Source organism: Urtica dioica, chromosome 10 (assembly GCF_054948205.1).
Source record: "Urtica dioica subsp. dioica isolate 48M chromosome 10, U.dioica_male_clone48M_v1_H2, whole genome shotgun sequence".
NCBI lineage: Eukaryota > Viridiplantae > Streptophyta > Magnoliopsida > Rosales > Urticaceae > Urtica > Urtica dioica.
In genome coordinates, this window is record NC_142765.1 from 4,744,945 (window position 1) to 4,761,793 (window position 16,849).

General features: G+C 35.0%; 3 protein-coding genes across 5 annotated transcripts; 2 read left to right on the forward strand and 1 right to left on the reverse strand.

Moving 5' to 3' along the window:
* The first annotated feature begins 355 nt into the window (after positions 1–355).
* Positions 356–6,363, forward strand: LOC149383183 (bidirectional sugar transporter SWEET10-like). The gene is made up of 7 exons (XM_089627704.1): positions 356–398; positions 652–688; positions 812–1,022; positions 1,141–1,302; positions 1,410–1,529; positions 1,626–1,859; positions 6,202–6,363. Exons 1-7 carry the CDS (start codon positions 356–358, stop codon positions 6,361–6,363), a joined length of 969 nt encoding a protein of 322 aa, XP_089483830.1.
* A 2,791-nt stretch (positions 6,364–9,154) lies between these two features.
* LOC149383184 (Pseudouridine synthase family protein) lies at positions 9,155–13,460 on the reverse strand. The gene is made up of 12 exons (XM_089629011.1): positions 13,287–13,460; positions 13,153–13,196; positions 12,987–13,064; positions 12,779–12,879; positions 12,597–12,684; positions 12,448–12,526; positions 12,242–12,324; positions 10,532–10,597; positions 10,236–10,292; positions 10,011–10,136; positions 9,689–9,912; positions 9,155–9,495 (listed from the first exon to the last, which is right to left on the reverse strand). Exons 1-12 carry the CDS (start codon positions 13,363–13,365, stop codon positions 9,393–9,395), a joined length of 1,128 nt encoding a protein of 375 aa, XP_089485137.1. The 5' UTR covers positions 13,366–13,460; the 3' UTR covers positions 9,155–9,392.
* Positions 13,461–13,519: 59 nt separating this feature from the next.
* Positions 13,520–16,193, forward strand: LOC149383185 (uncharacterized). Of its 3 annotated transcripts, none has more exons than XM_089629012.1 (5): positions 13,522–13,756; positions 14,174–14,221; positions 14,611–14,846; positions 15,035–15,068; positions 15,116–16,193. In XM_089629012.1, the coding sequence occupies exons 2-5, from the start codon at positions 14,209–14,211 to the stop codon at positions 15,394–15,396; spliced, it is 564 nt and encodes a 187-aa protein (XP_089485138.1). In that variant the 5' UTR covers positions 13,522–13,756; positions 14,174–14,208; the 3' UTR covers positions 15,397–16,193. The 3 variants fall into 3 exon arrangements, 1 of the variants encoding a protein (XP_089485138.1); XR_016301771.1 differs by lacking the exon at positions 14,174–14,221 and having other exon boundaries at positions 13,528–13,756; positions 15,035–15,206; positions 15,344–15,734; positions 16,022–16,189; XR_016301772.1 differs by lacking the exon at positions 14,174–14,221 and having other exon boundaries at positions 13,520–13,756; positions 14,611–14,916; positions 15,035–15,734; positions 16,022–16,193.
* Positions 16,194–16,849: the final 656 nt, after the last annotated feature.

Consider the following 16,849-nt stretch of genomic DNA (forward strand, 5'->3'; position numbering starts at 1 on the left):
GGTATTTGCTTTGGAAATAAGCGCATTAACCCAATAAGGATACATAATGCAACAGGGGTAAAAAAAAGCTTTTCAGATCAAGTTAATTAAAGTAAAAAACAACTGGAAAGTAAGTATATTGCCCCAAGGGCTACATTCATTCTTTTGCATTATTTTAAATGCAACTTGGACTGAGTTCGATGTTCTCTCATCCCTATATAAACGCCTTGCACATTTGCTAATGACTTCACCAAAGCATAAATAAGTGATTTACTAAGCAAGAGTATAAGCGAGAGATATATATATACCTATTACTCTTATAGTTTAATATTTAGTGAATTTGAGTTTTCAACTTAAAACTCCAAACTCATTAGATATGGAAGGTCACCACTCCCTCACTTTTGCTTTTGGCCTCCTTGGTATTGTTCCTTCAACCATGCATGTATTCTAAACATATCCTTGTATTTTCTCTTCAATACTTATCATGTAGAAATCATTGCTTACAGCGCAAGTCACGTAAAATAGTACGTAACACATGGTCATAAACCAATTCAAAAACCTCACGTACTATGGATGATTAAAATGCATGTCTCACTATTCATAACCAAATAATTTTCTCTGGCCCTAGAAACTAATTTTTTTTTCTCTCGTTTCATTCTTCTTGTGAATTAGGTAACATCGTCTCCTTCATGGTGTTCCTTGCTCCAATGTAAGCATAGAATACACACACACGGAAATATATATATATATATATATATATATATATATATATATATATATTGAAATCATTTTTATTTCTTCTTCTACTACTAAATTTGCTATGTATATACAGCCCAACATTCCACAAGATCTACAAGAAGAAAACAGCTGAGGGGTTTCAATCTCTCCCTTATGTGGTTGGACTTCTCAGCTGTTTACTATGGATATACTATGCTTTGCTCAAGAAAGACGCTCTTCTTCTCATCACTATTAACTCAGTTGGCTGTGTCATTGAGACCATCTACATTGTCTTGTTCATCTTTTACGCTCCCAAGAAATCTAGGGTATTGAACCCCCGCCGACCACTACGAAATTACTATTATTATATATTATTATTTCTTCTTCCATTGATTGTTATATCAAATTAAGTTAATTATATTATTATTGCAAAATTTAATGCAGATGGACACCGTGAAGCTCGTCCTCATCTTGAACGTTTTTGGGTACGGATTGATGCTCGGGTTGACCATGTTCCTAGCCAAAGCCGAAAAGCGTCTACAAGCCGTCGGATGGATTTGTCTAGTCTTCAATCTTAGCGTTTTTGCTTCGCCTCTTTTCGTCATGGTAATTAGCGTACTAATCGTAGTTAGCCGTGTCTCTCACTAGTGTTTTCATTCTTTATTTTATTTTATTTTGAAACTAACATGGTATTTCACAAAATCAATTGGCAGAGCAAAGTGATCAAAACCAAAAGTGTGGAGTTCATGCCATTCCCTTTGTCATTCTTCTTAACTTTGGGTGCGGTCATGTGGTTCTTCTATGGTCTCATGCTCAAGGACTACAACATTGCTGTGAGTGAAGATTCAAAAATCATACAATCTATTTTCACAATTAGTTGCGTAGTTATTGACTTCTTTTTTTCCCTTTTCCACTTTTTGTCCCATTAGTTCCCCAACATACTAGGGTTTATCTTTGGCATCGTTCAGATGGCACTTTACGTGATCTACAAGAACGCAAAGAAGACAGTTCTCCAAGAGCCAAAGCTTCAAGAGCTGACGGAACATGTCATCGACGTTGTGAAGATCGGCTCGTTTGTTTGTCCAACTGAAATCAGCGCAGTTGTTGTGACGCCAATCATCGCAGTTGAGAACGAGGAAATCAAGAAGGACGGTTCTACTCAAGTTTGACGTAAAGCTTATGAAGGGATATACATATAAACATATATTAATGTTATTTATGTTGCAGTCTAATTTGCATGTACTTAATTTTCTAACGTTGGTGGTATAACTAGGTTTAAATTAATTATGTCCCTTCTTATTATGGTTTCAATTTCTAAGGTGATATTGCTTTGCATGTGTAACAGCCTAAGGGCTCAATGTACTTGTTGTATCGTCATACTATCCTGCATGCTATTATGTATCTTTCATTTAAATTCTTAAGTTAGCCATTTTAATAATTATTCTGTTATTTGTATCTACTTTCTTTAAAGTCATATTGCGATTTATAACTATGAGTTTGATCATATAGTAGTAATCACCCATGAAGAAATGAATATAATTTGCAACTGAAACTCTTTGGAGGAAGATTAAAAATAAATAAATAACCAAATTTAGCCGAAATCATGCACTAAAGAAGGGAAAAAAAGATGGTTATAACTTATAACATAAATTTAGAGAGGCAAGACAAATATTCACTAAATAATTGGAGTTATCCATTAGTGCTTGATAAAAGTTACGTGGTCCTATATGGTTTAGTTTAGATGGTCACTAAAAAAGTTAGTTCTTTTGTTTCCTTTTATGAACATTTTTTTTTAACATACATACAAATTTCTAAGAGTATCGATCCTACCATAGGATTACAAGGGAGAAACAAAGAAAAATTGTCGGGAATGAGCTGCTTAGCAATTTAAGGTAGAACAAAAAAACCATTATTATACATATATATGAGATCATATCTTAGATCTTTCAAACGAATCTACTTGCTGTGGTGCTTATTCGTGGTTTCTTTATTAGCTATTGTTCGTACTGATATTTTTATTATCGGCATATATTTAGTTTGGAACTGTGCAAAAGGTTCAGACCCTAAAAATACCAAATCTTTCGGAATCCAAATAGTGGAGAATCTAATTTCTAATGGCTTACTTTGCTCTAGTGTCAAAAGTTTGAATGATTAGAAAGTGAATAATTAATAATAAAAATGATGCTACTTCTAATTATTATTAGTATACATATGATAATCATTGCGATGTAAATAGAATTTAACTTGTGTGTATGTATAAATATTTATCATTTTTTTTTTTGTGTGTGAATGATATCAAAGAAATTATTTATATTCCTCAACTATTTCATTGCTACCATAATTATTTTAGGAATCATAATTTCGTCCTCTTATAATCAGTGTCATCTATATGCATGTTTGTTATGAACTTTGGCGCGTTGTGACAATTAATGATAGTTAACACCTATGTGGCAATTTCTCCACACACACACACACACACAAAAAAAAAAAAAAAAAAAAAAAAAAAAAAAAAAAAAAAAAAAACCTGAGAGAACAATGTTTTTCAAGCTTAGTACAAAGGTATATAAATTATATACGTCTGTATTTTAATGCTAGCCAGTATTAATGACTCACCACTCTTGGGCATATATATATATTGGATGGTACATTGTTTTTCTCGTCTCTAAAAAATAAATAAATTTTTTAATTGTCGAGAATCTTGAATTAATAAAGTCACTTCTACCATAGGATAGAAGTACTACAAAATACAAAAGATGACGATTATATAAAATAGTTTTTTACGTACAAGAGACTGGAAACTTTAAATGATCTCCAACAAAGTGTCGCTACATAGTCCAAGAATTTCTCCTGGACACATTGGCTTTCATAATTAATTATATGTTGCCCCAAAAGAGAGTACGAGAATTTTAGACATATATTTATGAAAAAGTAACTAAATAGCTTTATAATGACCGGCCATCATCAATTGTACGTCAAATAGACATTATTTTGTCGTACTCGACACTTAATATTACATTTTTAGGGTTTTAAGATCGAAACCAATTAATGTAATTTTTTTGTTCCATAAAAATTAAATTTCTATCTCAATTGATTCCGTAATGCAATTACGCTGCTTTAACAAAACGACACAAACTAATCAGCCTTTATTATATAGTCATGATGTTGATAATATAGTGTAATGGTAATAGTACATAGTGTAATTTTTTAAATATATGTGAATACATACATATATATATAGTTAATTACTTAATTACAATCGCGTTGGATTTCCATTGTGCGTCAGAATTCTCCTGAATCAAAGGCTCTTCTTCAGGTAGGCCTTGTTATATATTGTTTAATAATGGTCACTACGTACGCTTTGGGATTGCGATTTAACTTTGAGTTGTTTAAACTTTGAAGTTTCATCATTTCGAAACTCATAGAAGAAAATTAAAACCATAATTAGGGTTCCTAAGCTTTCGGTCACATGATTCCACAAACCCAAAAAAGAATATTTGTTGCACGTTACGAAGGACGACAATGACCATCAAATTCTGTCCACCATTTCTTATTTAATTTTCATATTTATATATAAATTTTCTTGCGTCGGAATTCTATTGATCATGAACCCCAAACATTGCTTAAAGTAAAATTGCTGAATAGTGCATATTATTTTACGTCAAACACACACACACACACACACACACACACACACACACACACACACACACACACACACACACACACACACACACACACACACACACACATATATATATATATATATATATATATATATATATATATATATATATATATATATATATACTGGCACGAAGCCACATGGGAGTGAGAGGGGGTTATAGCCCCCTAAAAAAAATTGCATTTTTTGCCCATTTTTATTTTATTTTTACATTTTTTTTTACTCTCAAAGTTTACAAATCAACCCCCCTTGAATTTTTTGTTGCAAATTAGCCCCCTCTAATCTAGATTCCTGGCTTCGTCCATGTATATACATATATGCGCGCTGACAACAAGCCTAGCTAATAGATAAATACTCAAAGTTCAAGAAAAAATAAATATACTCATATAATTTACCTACTCCGAGCAAGAGAGAGCTCAGATGCTCCGAGAACAGAAATTCAACACCGAGCACGAGTAAAATAGGCCCAAGAAACAAATAAGATAAAGAACGATCAATTCATAAGGCAAGAACGAACCATATCTAACAGAACTTCAAAGAAAAGAAAAGCTAATAGGTAAAAGACTAGACAAACAAATGAAACACGCGTAAATAAATAAAACTTAAATAAAATGCACAGCTAGATCGACAGTTATTTCGAGCACACGAGAAAGTAACTACCCACTACACACGTTTGGGAACGATTATTCGAAAACTGCCAAAACGTGGACTTGTTCACCTAACGTAGGCATGTACTTGGCTCCAAGCTCTATAAATAGATGAGAAAGTGACAGATGCAGGGACATGCACAATTTTACACTAAGACTCGACCAGAAAACTTCATCTATCGATTTAGCACCCTCATTTACAATCCCTCTTTTATTAGATTCGTCTGTATAGAGAAAATCTTGCCTAGTCTCTTGTAGTTCTCGAGACTGCGTGCTGGAACCAAGTGCTCTTCGTGAGATAATTATTGCAATATTTATATATATATATATATATATATATATATATATATATATATATATATATATATATACACACACACACGTACATACACACACTCAAAGAGAAGCATTATTTCTGTGATGGCTACAATTTCCAAAACTGTTTTATTTTTAGGAGACATTAGTCTTTGGATTTGTAATAACATTTTATTCATATATATAATATAATATATATATATATATATATATGTAGATCGAAAATTGGAATATATTTTTAATTTGGATTGATGTTGACTGAGTTTATATGGAAAGTTAAAAAGAAATTTAACGCTAGTATAAATAGTTGTCTTGATAAATTTGTTAGGATTAACTATATATTAGCTTTTTGAGGTGTTTTCGTATATTGAAATTGAAGTAAGAAATTATTCCCTCTACTTTTGTAGCAAGAGAACTCATGTGTACTTATTGCATTTTGGACATTCAAGCCTATAGAGTTGCGCGAAAGTTTTTTTTTTTTAATATAAACAGATTTCCATTAAGAAATGGGTAAAATACCCAGAAATACAGAAGAATTACATCTTAGTACAAGAAACACAACAAACCTAAGTCGAAGTGAATCTAACACTAAGTTCAGATAATCGCGCAAATTTGTGCATACTTCCGACAAAAGGAAGAACAACGAGCACAAGAGAAATCGAGCACATATATGGCTCTTTCAAAATATCCATAACGGATGATGGAGAAATCCAATCAACCTTGATCCGGTGACCAAGAAGAAGATGATTCTTCTGCCTGCATAGAGAAAACTCTAACAGGAAATCCAAAACGACAAAGGAGACAACGGCTAATCCACCTCCTAATACTGAGACTGAAAAGAAAATCTAAAATCGAAACCAGAGTCCGACACACGAGAGTCAACATCGATACGATGGGAGGAAGATGACTACGAAGAGCCACGTCACGCTGTTGTTGCCGATGAACCACGCTGCCCCACTATCGCCGAAGAGCCGAGCCCCTCCGTTGTCGTTGAGGCACAGAGACGCGCTGCCGTCGCCGTGAGACGAGCCGCACCACCGTCGATGAGGAGCGGAGGAGCCACTTCGTCACCGAGGCTCCGAGGCGCACCGCCGACGCAGAGGAGACGTCAATGAACCGATCCGCCATGCCTCTGCCACCGAGGAACCACGCTGCAACAAAAAACATGACACACACTGTCACACAAAACCTCCATCACCACACTGCTCTTGACTCTTTTTGTCGGTGTAGATCCGCCGTACTTCCTCCCCCGGAGCCGAGAGACAATCGGTGACCGAAGTCTCCGCCAGATTTGACCCCAGGGGAGAGATCTAAATCTAGATCTGGATGTTTTCTTAGATTTGGGTGTTTAGTTTTTTGACAAAGAGGGTTTCTTAGGGCCGGCTAATATAAAAGTGACTTAATATTGGACTCCATAACATAATATAGAGTTGTGTGAAAGTGAATGATGTTAACTTATGCAATAGAATTAAAAGTTGGGTCTGAGAAAATATAATAAATTAAAAGTTGGGTTGTAAAACCATATATATGCCTACTTTTACCCAACCTCTTCACTAAAAGCAGTTTTGTGTACTCTTTTTGAGCTATTACAACTAGCAATGCTCAAAGATGGAAATTTAATCAACTAAGCCTTTTAACTTGAGACATTTCAACCAAGCCTATACGTGTGTATTTGTAACTTTGTATTGTTAAAATTATTCATCAAACCAATTTCTCATTTTGTTCTATTCCTTTTTCTTTTTCTTTTTTTTTCAATTAGTCTAACTGAAAACCATTTCCTATCGTTCCAGTCTAGTGTATGATCAACGTTTGTGAAGCAGTAATAAGCTCTAAAAACAATAGGAGACCAATAAAAATAAACCTCATTGACGCTCGTGACCCATTTATTAATTGCTAGGACCATTTCATTAGATTAATGGTGAAACACCCACTGCTATCGGAGAATATATAGCATCTTAAAACAAGGCCAAAGTAGGATTCAGGTCAAAATAAATATAATCCTCCGTACAAGTGGCGGTTCATCTTGTCTATTCTTCCGACAAAGAGAATGACATAGACCACATTACAAATCAAACACACATAAAATTATTTCAAAATACTCACAACGGTTAATGGAAAAATTCGATCAATCGCGGTCCGACGATCATGAAGAAGTTGATTATTCAGTCTGTATAGACAGAAATCTAATAGGATACATAAATCGGGATAGTGGAAGGTAGCCAATCTGTCTCCAAATTAGAACAAAAGATGAAACAAGTGACTGAATAATATGCAATCAAGCACCGTCAAAATGAAAAGCAAAACGAAATCAGATCTCATCTTTACTTTGCGCAGAGATTGCAAGAGACAACGACATACGTTTATGGTCTTTAGTATACGATTACGGGTTGTGGCAAATTGGCGGGGGGGTTTATTAATTTTTTTTCCTAGCAATCTTGATCTTTGAAATTACGGTAAACGTTGCGCTTTTTGTCTAACTCCCATCAATTATTAGATGGAATGTTAAGTGTGTGACTCATGTAACCTTATTTTTTTTTACAATGAATCTATTATCTTGTTTTGAATAAATGTGTGGACTCCGATTGATTAGCAAATTAATGCAGAGATCAATATTGAGTGAAAAAATGGGTACTATAACCGTAAAATCGAAATACCACAAAGCATAAAAAATAATAAATAAAAAAAGCTATATACATAGCATATACACAAAACTTATAATAGTTTCTTAGTTGTATTGATTTCATATTCAAAGTAAATAATGGTCTCTGTAGATGAACCCAACACTTGTCCCATTGATTACCATAATACTATCGTTATCGTATGTTAACATTCTCTAATCCTCATTAATTATTTCACAAAGCATAGATTCAAACAAAAAAAATACATCAACTAAAATATTAGTGTTATGAGAGTGACGAGACAACCACAAGAAGAAAGGTGGTCAAACATATGCCTATACTATTGCAATACCAAGCTATAGCCAATCTATATGGAATATGTATGACTTTGTGTGTACGGACCTTGATATGAGCCTAAGCTAATTAAGTGCTTTTTTAAAGTAGAGCCCACAAAACAGTGCCTAACTGTGGTGATTAACTTTTCTATTCCATATGATAATGATGCAATAATCCACTCACCACTTGATTCTCTATCTCTTATATAGTAGCTTTTGCTTGCTTGATGCCAGTTTTCTGGCACAATTAATTTATTACTATTGTTATCATTTCCTTCTAAAAAGCGACAGAGATAGGGGAAAGATAAAACACCATGAAAATCACTGCCATTTTCAACTGCTTTTTTGGGCTGTGAATATTCAACCTTGCGCATTAATCGACTACTTGTTTGAGAGTCTTATGGAGACTTTGCTTTGTGCTACTCTTTGTGAAAATATGGAGAACTTGAACCTCAAAGGGAAAATTTTACTTATTTTACTTTCTAATTAACTAACATTTTTAGACACAAAAAAATAAAAAATAAAATAAAATAAAAAATCTTCTGGTAAAAATAAACTTTCCTTTTTCATTACGCTCTCTTTTATCTCTCATTCTCATCTTCACTCGAAGCAATTAATTAACCACTAACAAAATCTAAACTAAATTTTTTTCTTCTATTTTTTGAACTTTTTATCTTGGATATTATTGAACATTTGACTTTCATCGGATTTTCTGTTACTACAAACTAGCTAGTATCATCTAAAAGATCAAACAACACTACTCTATGGAGTCCAATTTACACACTTCATAGCTGAAATTTTGGAGGAATAAAATCTACTCCCAAAATTAGGTTTAAAGATATATAGAAAAGATGACTCAGGGCATTCATTCATAAATAAATAAATAATAAAAAGTCGTTTTTTTTTTTTGTCTTTTTCTTTCTTTTAATTTCTCAAACTCTTTCCAAGAGTAATAGTATATATTAAGGTCTTAACCAGATTTCCTAATCTTTTTAAGGAAAAAGCAATAGATTCTTTTACTCTAACAAGTGTAAGCACGATCTGGAGATTAGAAATGATGTATGAGTATATAAAAAAAAAAATTAAAAAAAAACATTGTTTAGCTTAATGTAGACCAATCTGGAAATGGGCATTCATAAGTCCAATCTGGGCCTGAATACTTGACACAATGCAGCCACAAACCCTCTTCATCGCCATCATATCTGCAATACAATGATCTTCTCTTGATCAATTTCCTTAGTTCAATTCACACCATCATCAAATCTTGACAAGCTGTAGTTCTATGGGTTTTTTTTTTTTTTTTTGTGATATAGCAACATCAGATTGAGTGCCACAAGTGAATAAAAAAAAAAAAAATAAAAAAATAAAAAATAAAAAATTTGACGATTTTCTTACCCATAGGGACCCAAGTTCGGACAGTTGGTACACATGGGATCGATGCTGAAATCATTAACGAACCCTTCTTCGTTCTCACAAGAGCCATTTCGCAAAGATCGGTCTGAACTCGCAGTGGCTCTTTCGGCACTTAATCCTTCAACGGAGCGATCTACGCCTTCTTTGGAAAGGTAAAGCAAGTCATTGGCTATGGGATGGCCTGTGAATTGCAAGTGGACGCGTATCTGCATAAGACAAAATAGAGCAATTCCAAAATGTTGAGGGAAAAAAAATGATTTTTTGACCTGTGAAATGCAATAAAAGAATCGAACAAAATGCTTACTTGATGTGTTCGACCCGTGACTGGTTCACACAAGACAATGCTATGAACCCCGTCGGTGTTCATTCTAGTGAATTTAGTACACGAAGCCTTGCCTTTTGTCGGTGCATCACCACTAGAATCTCCCACCTACACACCATGAGTTCGGAACTCCATATAAAAAAAAATTAAATAAAAAATCAAGCTTAATTCTTTTGGAAAGGACTATCTTTCGTTAAAATAATGTACCTCTGCGGTGCTTCTTTGTTCCCGAGCGTTATGATCTATGTTCGCATCTACAACTATCTGCATGTGTGGAAAAGCATTCAAATGTTTAACTTGTCCAGCTCGTACTTTGTTATTATAGAGATCAATGGATGAGTATTTAAATAATAAAAATATAAATAAAAAAAAAAAAAAAAAAAAGCATTCAAGACAACCATTCGTCGTACGTTTATCGTGATAATCTTATGACTGTGCACCGATAGCTATTTCCGTGTTTTGTTATAACATGAGAGGTATATAATCTATATTCATATACATACCTCTTTCTCGGGGAATACCCCTAGGACTTTAGCAACATATTGTTTATGCACCTTCCCCGCCTCAATCTGCAAGTAGAATAATTCTTTCAAATATTACAAGGATTTTATACGACTTGAAGAAAAAGTGGAAGTACCGAAGCAGGAGTCGTGTTCCATCATTTAATGACGTATAACAAGAAATGATTACACAATGAATAAGGGGTAGTAACTTGCAACCATGATTAATAAAATACACGAACGATGCAGAAATCATTTGTCGGGCAAGCCAAGAATTACCGATATATATATTTTTTTTTTAATCTAGAACAAACTCAAATAAGAAAAATAAAAGAAAGCTTCGGGGTGGCCAAAGAAAGATTACAAACTAGAGCGCGTGCTTCTGTTAATTCTCAGTGTGGTCGTGGTTCCTCTTCTCGTGAGATTCCTAGTTGTCTTGAGGTTCCACAACACCTTACCAGACACCCTCGGGTCCAAGATTGCAAAGTCCTCCCCAAAACGGAGAACTAACACGTTTCTGTTTGACACGGCCGAATCAAACATCGGAACCGAGGAAATTGACGTCCAAAGGACTTCGAATGGTTGCAAGAGCGGGCTACTTTATACCCTTCACACAATATGTCTGAGCATCATTCTCTCAATCATTGAACGAATGATTTAGGGCATCTTGAAGATCGATTATAAATTAGTAGGAAGAGCCAAGAGGACCGCTATAAAAGGACCAAATCACCGCTTTTGGCAGAGAAACCCTTTTCGCCATCCATCAAGACGCTTAAGCTCCGTTCGGAACCAAGAAAATGCGAGGGAAAGTGAATATATGAGAGAAAATTAAACTTATATAATGTGTTTGCAAGTCATAGAAAATATGATGGGAAGCGAATGGGGGATGATGAGAAAAGAAACAAAAACGTGGGCCCACATGAAAATATTTAGATTGATTTCATTTTCCACCCAATTTTCCAAGGAAATTGGAACTCGGAATCCCATGTTAAGTAACCACATTTTCCCACATATTTTCCCTGTCCCTCTTATTTTCTCTCATTCCAAACAACACAAGGAAAATCGGTCGGATTTTCTTTTCCCTCTTCAATTCTAAATACACCCTTAGAGACCTTGGCCACAGCCATGTCCCATATATCTTACGATTTCGGGCTTCCTCCTACAGACACTCCCACGAAGGAGATAGGCCACAAATCAGACATTGCATCCAAAACGGTCCACGAACCCGTCGATCTCGGCTCCGGGGACGCTGATTCCGAGAAATGAAATTCCACGGAAGATATTGTTGGACAATGTATAAAAAGGGGTTCTACCGATTTTTCCTTCTCGAGTCTCCAAAGACCAAGGCGTAGTCGGTGAACTTGAGGTAGGATCACTTTGGCGTAGGCCTCTCGAGCTCGAGAAGCTAATCAAGGTGTACAGCTACGTAAAGTTGACATTATTGATAAAATTATTCCCACAAGTTTCCTATGGTTGTGTAATTGTGCTATGGACTTGGAATTGAGGAAATAAGGGTGTAACATTCAGAAGAACCTAGAACTTGTTACGACATTGTTAGTCTAGAGACAGAGAAGACCGTGAGGGAAATGAAGGATTTGAAAATTGTAAGAGAGCGGAACTTCTCGAGAAGTCCAAAAGATTTATTTCTAAATTCATAAAAATAAAAATTAAAAATTTTTCTGAGAGGAGGAACACAGCTAAAGGATCACTAACCTGCTGCCGAAAAATGTCGGCTTGCTTCGCATTTCTCGCCAAGATAAGGAGTCCCGAGACCAATCGGTCCAATCGATGAATGGCTGATTTCCATGGTCAAGGGAATAGTCAAACCTTACAAAAACAGATTAACAAGGCATATCTGGAAATGTTTTTATACCAACAGAGAAACGCCTCTTCTATAAGCTATTTTTTGGTATGGATACGAAATATGGGAGTCAAATCATGCTCCGCTTCAAGAATTCCAACAACGGTGTTCTTCCGATATTGGCCGCACGGATGAACCTAAAAAATATTTCATAACATAAATTCAACTTAACAATTCGATAAATAAATTTCAAAATTAGTGACTCACCGGGACCGATGCTGGTTTACAAATAGTGACGACATTCGGGCCTTTTTCAAGAATCGTTATTCCCAAATCCAACACCGGCGGTTCATGCCTGAAACCCTTATGATATCAATCTCTAACTCAATCCACTTGTTTTTTTTTTCTTTCTTAATTTATAAATCAAGCAAACAAACATTCAAATTAACCTGTGTAAGAAATGGGTGATCTTTTGGGACGTTTTGACGATGTAAGAAACCGGAACCGTCATTTCGTCGACTTGAATTCTCCCACATTTTACTGCACTGACCTACACCCAAAGCTCAAACTTTTTTTTTTCATCCTAGCAATAAACATAACATAAAATAAATAAATAAAATTGACAAGAACATGAAGGAAAAAAAGAAGTCTCATTACATAGTATTCATGATTTCTTCCTTTAAACTCATCGGTAAACAGATCAACAATGGTCTTCCCGGCCCAACGATTCTTAACCTAAAAAAAAAAAAAAAAAAAAAAAGATAACACTAAATTAGTGTTCATTATTTAGCGTAATCGCTATTATAACTTAAGAATTACATACGTGAGCGATGAACTCGAAGTAGTATGGTCTTACGTATCTCCTTCCTGCACATTTCCCGCCAATTTGGTTTTTCCGTTAGATGTTATTCTTTTTTCAGGGGAAAATAAAAATAAAAGAGAGAGCACTGAATTTACCGTTTAGAAAAATGTAATCTTGTTTTCGGGGCCCTTGTTTTTCGGGCGGATTCAATGAGGTTTTCCGTACAATCTCCATTTTCTTCTTCGTCCGCTTCTTTTTCTGCTCTGTCACTCTCACTCTCTGTTCATTTTTATAAAAATTTAGCCGATTCCATTTATAAAAGGTTAGTTTTAATTTGTACCCTCTTCTATTATTCATTTTCTTTTATATTTATTTTTTTAGCCCAAAAATTCGAAAATACCTATATACCCTCATCATTTAAAATAGAACCCCACGCAGCTCCAGAAACCCAGGGAGCGTATCTGGCTCTTCTTCCCCGTTCGAGCAACCCAGACCAACGCAGAAACGAGAAAAAAAAAATCTTCCTCTCCCTCCAAACGGGTCTATCTCTTCTCTCGCCTTGGTCTCCTCGTCTCAATAGGCTGATTCTCTCTCCGTCCCAAGAGAACCCGGATCCGCCCCAAAGGTCAGTTATTATTATTATTAATACGGTGGTGGTGAAGAAATTGGGTCCTTTTATTGTGGTAAAGAGAAGCTTTTTTTTTTGTTAGCAGTACCTTGAGCTCGGTAATTTTTTTTCAGCTTTGGTCCTAGCTTTGTGGTAAAGAGAGGCTGTTTATATAAGCTGATTTTTGTTCCTATGATGTTTGATGATTTTGAAATAGATAGAGAGTGAGAAGAACAATGAACTTCAATTCACTGTGAAATCTTATTAAAACCTGGGATGCAAATTATTCAGTCACAGATAGTTGTTTCTATGAATGAAGGCATTGTTTTGTTTTTTCTTTTTCTGATTAGTAGGAATGCATTTATACTAAATACTCGATATGTATAAGCTTTAATCTTGTTAAGCCTCATTCTAAAATTGGCTATGTTTGTTTAGGGATACTAGGAATTGACACGAGCAGAACCAGTGAGATGAACGAACCAAGTAAAAGTCAATCCATCTCACTAACCCTGCTGTTTTATATAAAAAGTTGTTCCCATCTTCTTGTATTTTCCATGGGTTGTGTGAATTGAATTTTTGTTGACATATTTTCATTTTCTTGAGAAAATGAGCAGAAAATGAAAATTCTATGTGTGGCTTTCTATTGCAGAGTAGATTTGTTCTAATGATCATTAGAGTTGAATACTCTATTGATCGTTAGAGTTTCTCTATTCGTCAGAAGAGTTTGAGGTAAAATGTGAAAAAAACTTACTGACGAGTAAAGAAACTCTAATGATCAGTAGACCATTCAGCTGTAACGGTTATTAGAGCAAATCAATTTTGTTTTTGATAATCAAAAATGTAAAATGCTTTAACTCTTGGTCGTTTTTTAGGTACTCCAATGAGTTCGAGTTTTCGCCGATCCATTATAGAAGCGGAAAAACAACAAGAACAAAACGAAGAGAATGATGAAGAGTCCACGGACGAAGAGAGTATGGAGTCCACGGACAAAGAGAGTGTGGAGTTCACAGACGAAGAAGAGAATTTAAATGATGATGGTTCTAATGCATCGGAAGAAGAACATGAAAGTGACGACGATGAAGAGTCGTCAACTGATCAAATCGTTCAGGTAAAAAAAGTTCTTTTTGAAATTAATTTATTCAATAAAACACTACTCGCGAGTAAAGTAAAATTTACCGGTCAGTAGATTAGAATTGTGCTTGGATCTACTGCTTTATAGACTACTCTACTAACCAGTAGAGTAAACAATATTAATTAAAAATAATAACTATAACTTGTTTATTACATTTTTTTCAGATTAAAGATATAGAAGCATTGAAGCCAATTTTGAAGGAGGACAATCAGTTCCGATGAAGATCACCATAAGAAGTAATTTTGAGGAGTATTGCAAACTAATCAAGAAAGGTCTTATCAGGAGGGAGTTGGAGGTTCTCAGGAAGACACAATTCGGTCATCTTCTTGGTTTATGGTGTGGTACTTTATTCTTCGTCAGATTTAGACAGAAGAAAAAGGAAATGTGGATGATGGTTAATGCAACACCAATGAGATTTTCGATGGAAGATTATTATCAAATGATTCCTGGGCTCAACTTTACTCATGTTTCAGATAGAGAGAAAATCAAAGATGAAGCATCTCAGAATGTACGTCTCGCCACCTAGTTTTTTGGTAGGAATAAAATCAACATTGATAATTTGGAGTGTGAACTCAAGAAAGGACCCGAGAGAACAAAGAAGATTAACTACGACAAGGTTAAGATCGCTCTTCTTTTATTTTTGACTGGTGTCTTATTCGGGTATGAGAAAAAGACTCCGATTGATGATTGGATTGTTGGGCTAGTTGATGATATTGAAGTGTTCGATCGATTCGATTGGGATGTTGAATCGTACAAGTGCATATTGGCGGCTCTTAGGAAGGACATAAAGGCTAAACTAGAAGAACAATAAAAAAAAATAAGGAGAAGACGTATACGTTCTTAGGACTCGTACATGTTTTTCAGGTATGATTTTCATGTTCTATCAATATTAATAATGGTTCTACTGAGAATTATAGATAATCTACTGATCGGTAGATCAGTTAATCGTGGCTCTACTGACAATTAGAGCTGATCTAGTGGTCAGTCGATCAATTAATCGTGGCTCTACTGACCATTAGATTTGATCTACTGGTCAATAGGCTGGTCAGTAGATCAATTAATCGTTGCTCTACTAACCATTAAAGCTTATCTACTAGTCAATAGATTAATATGTATTATTTTACATGTATTAAAATACACTTTTTTTGTAGATATGGATACATGAGATGGTACCCGCAATAGCAAAGAAACACGTTGAGTTGATAAATGAAAGTACTTATCCACGCATTTTACGATGGAAAACTAAGAAGTGGAATAAACGAAAATCTCCTAAGTTGAGCGATATTTCCAACACTATTGCAAAAGAAGATAATATGATTAATTAAAAATATTTTAAACCATAATAAAATTTATGATTTTTATCTTACATACAATGTAGATCATACGAGGTTTGTTGCTTCCAACGAAAAAAGAGAAGAAGATATTACGTGGATCCACTAAATTGCCGGACGAAGATGACCAAGTTCTTGATTCTTTGATGATGAAATTATGCTCAGGTGCATTAGTACAAAGAAATACGGTTGTTACTCCTCCACTTGATGTGCCTTCTATGCCACCATCTACCGGTGGCGATTTAAATGGTCACGCACCAATACTGCAAACTAGTACGTCTCCGCCAATCGTATCATCTACACTTCTTCATATGAACGATAGTACGTCTCCGCCGATCGTATCATCTACACCTCTTCATATGAACGATGTCTCGGGTGTGCTCTTTAGTCAATTGAAAAGTTATTTTGACGACAAGTTTAGTGGCTCAAAGAGTCATTTTGATGAAAGCTTGAGTCAATTGAAAAGCACACTTATTCACGAGATTCGATCCACGGAGCCTCGTAGTTGCGAATTGCAAGACCGTGACCGCAACTTCACAAGCAATGAAACAATTCATTGCATGCATACAACATTTGGGGATGATTATCATGATAATGAAGATAGCGAAGAGTATTACTTGACACCACCACGAGTTGTCGAAGAAGAGG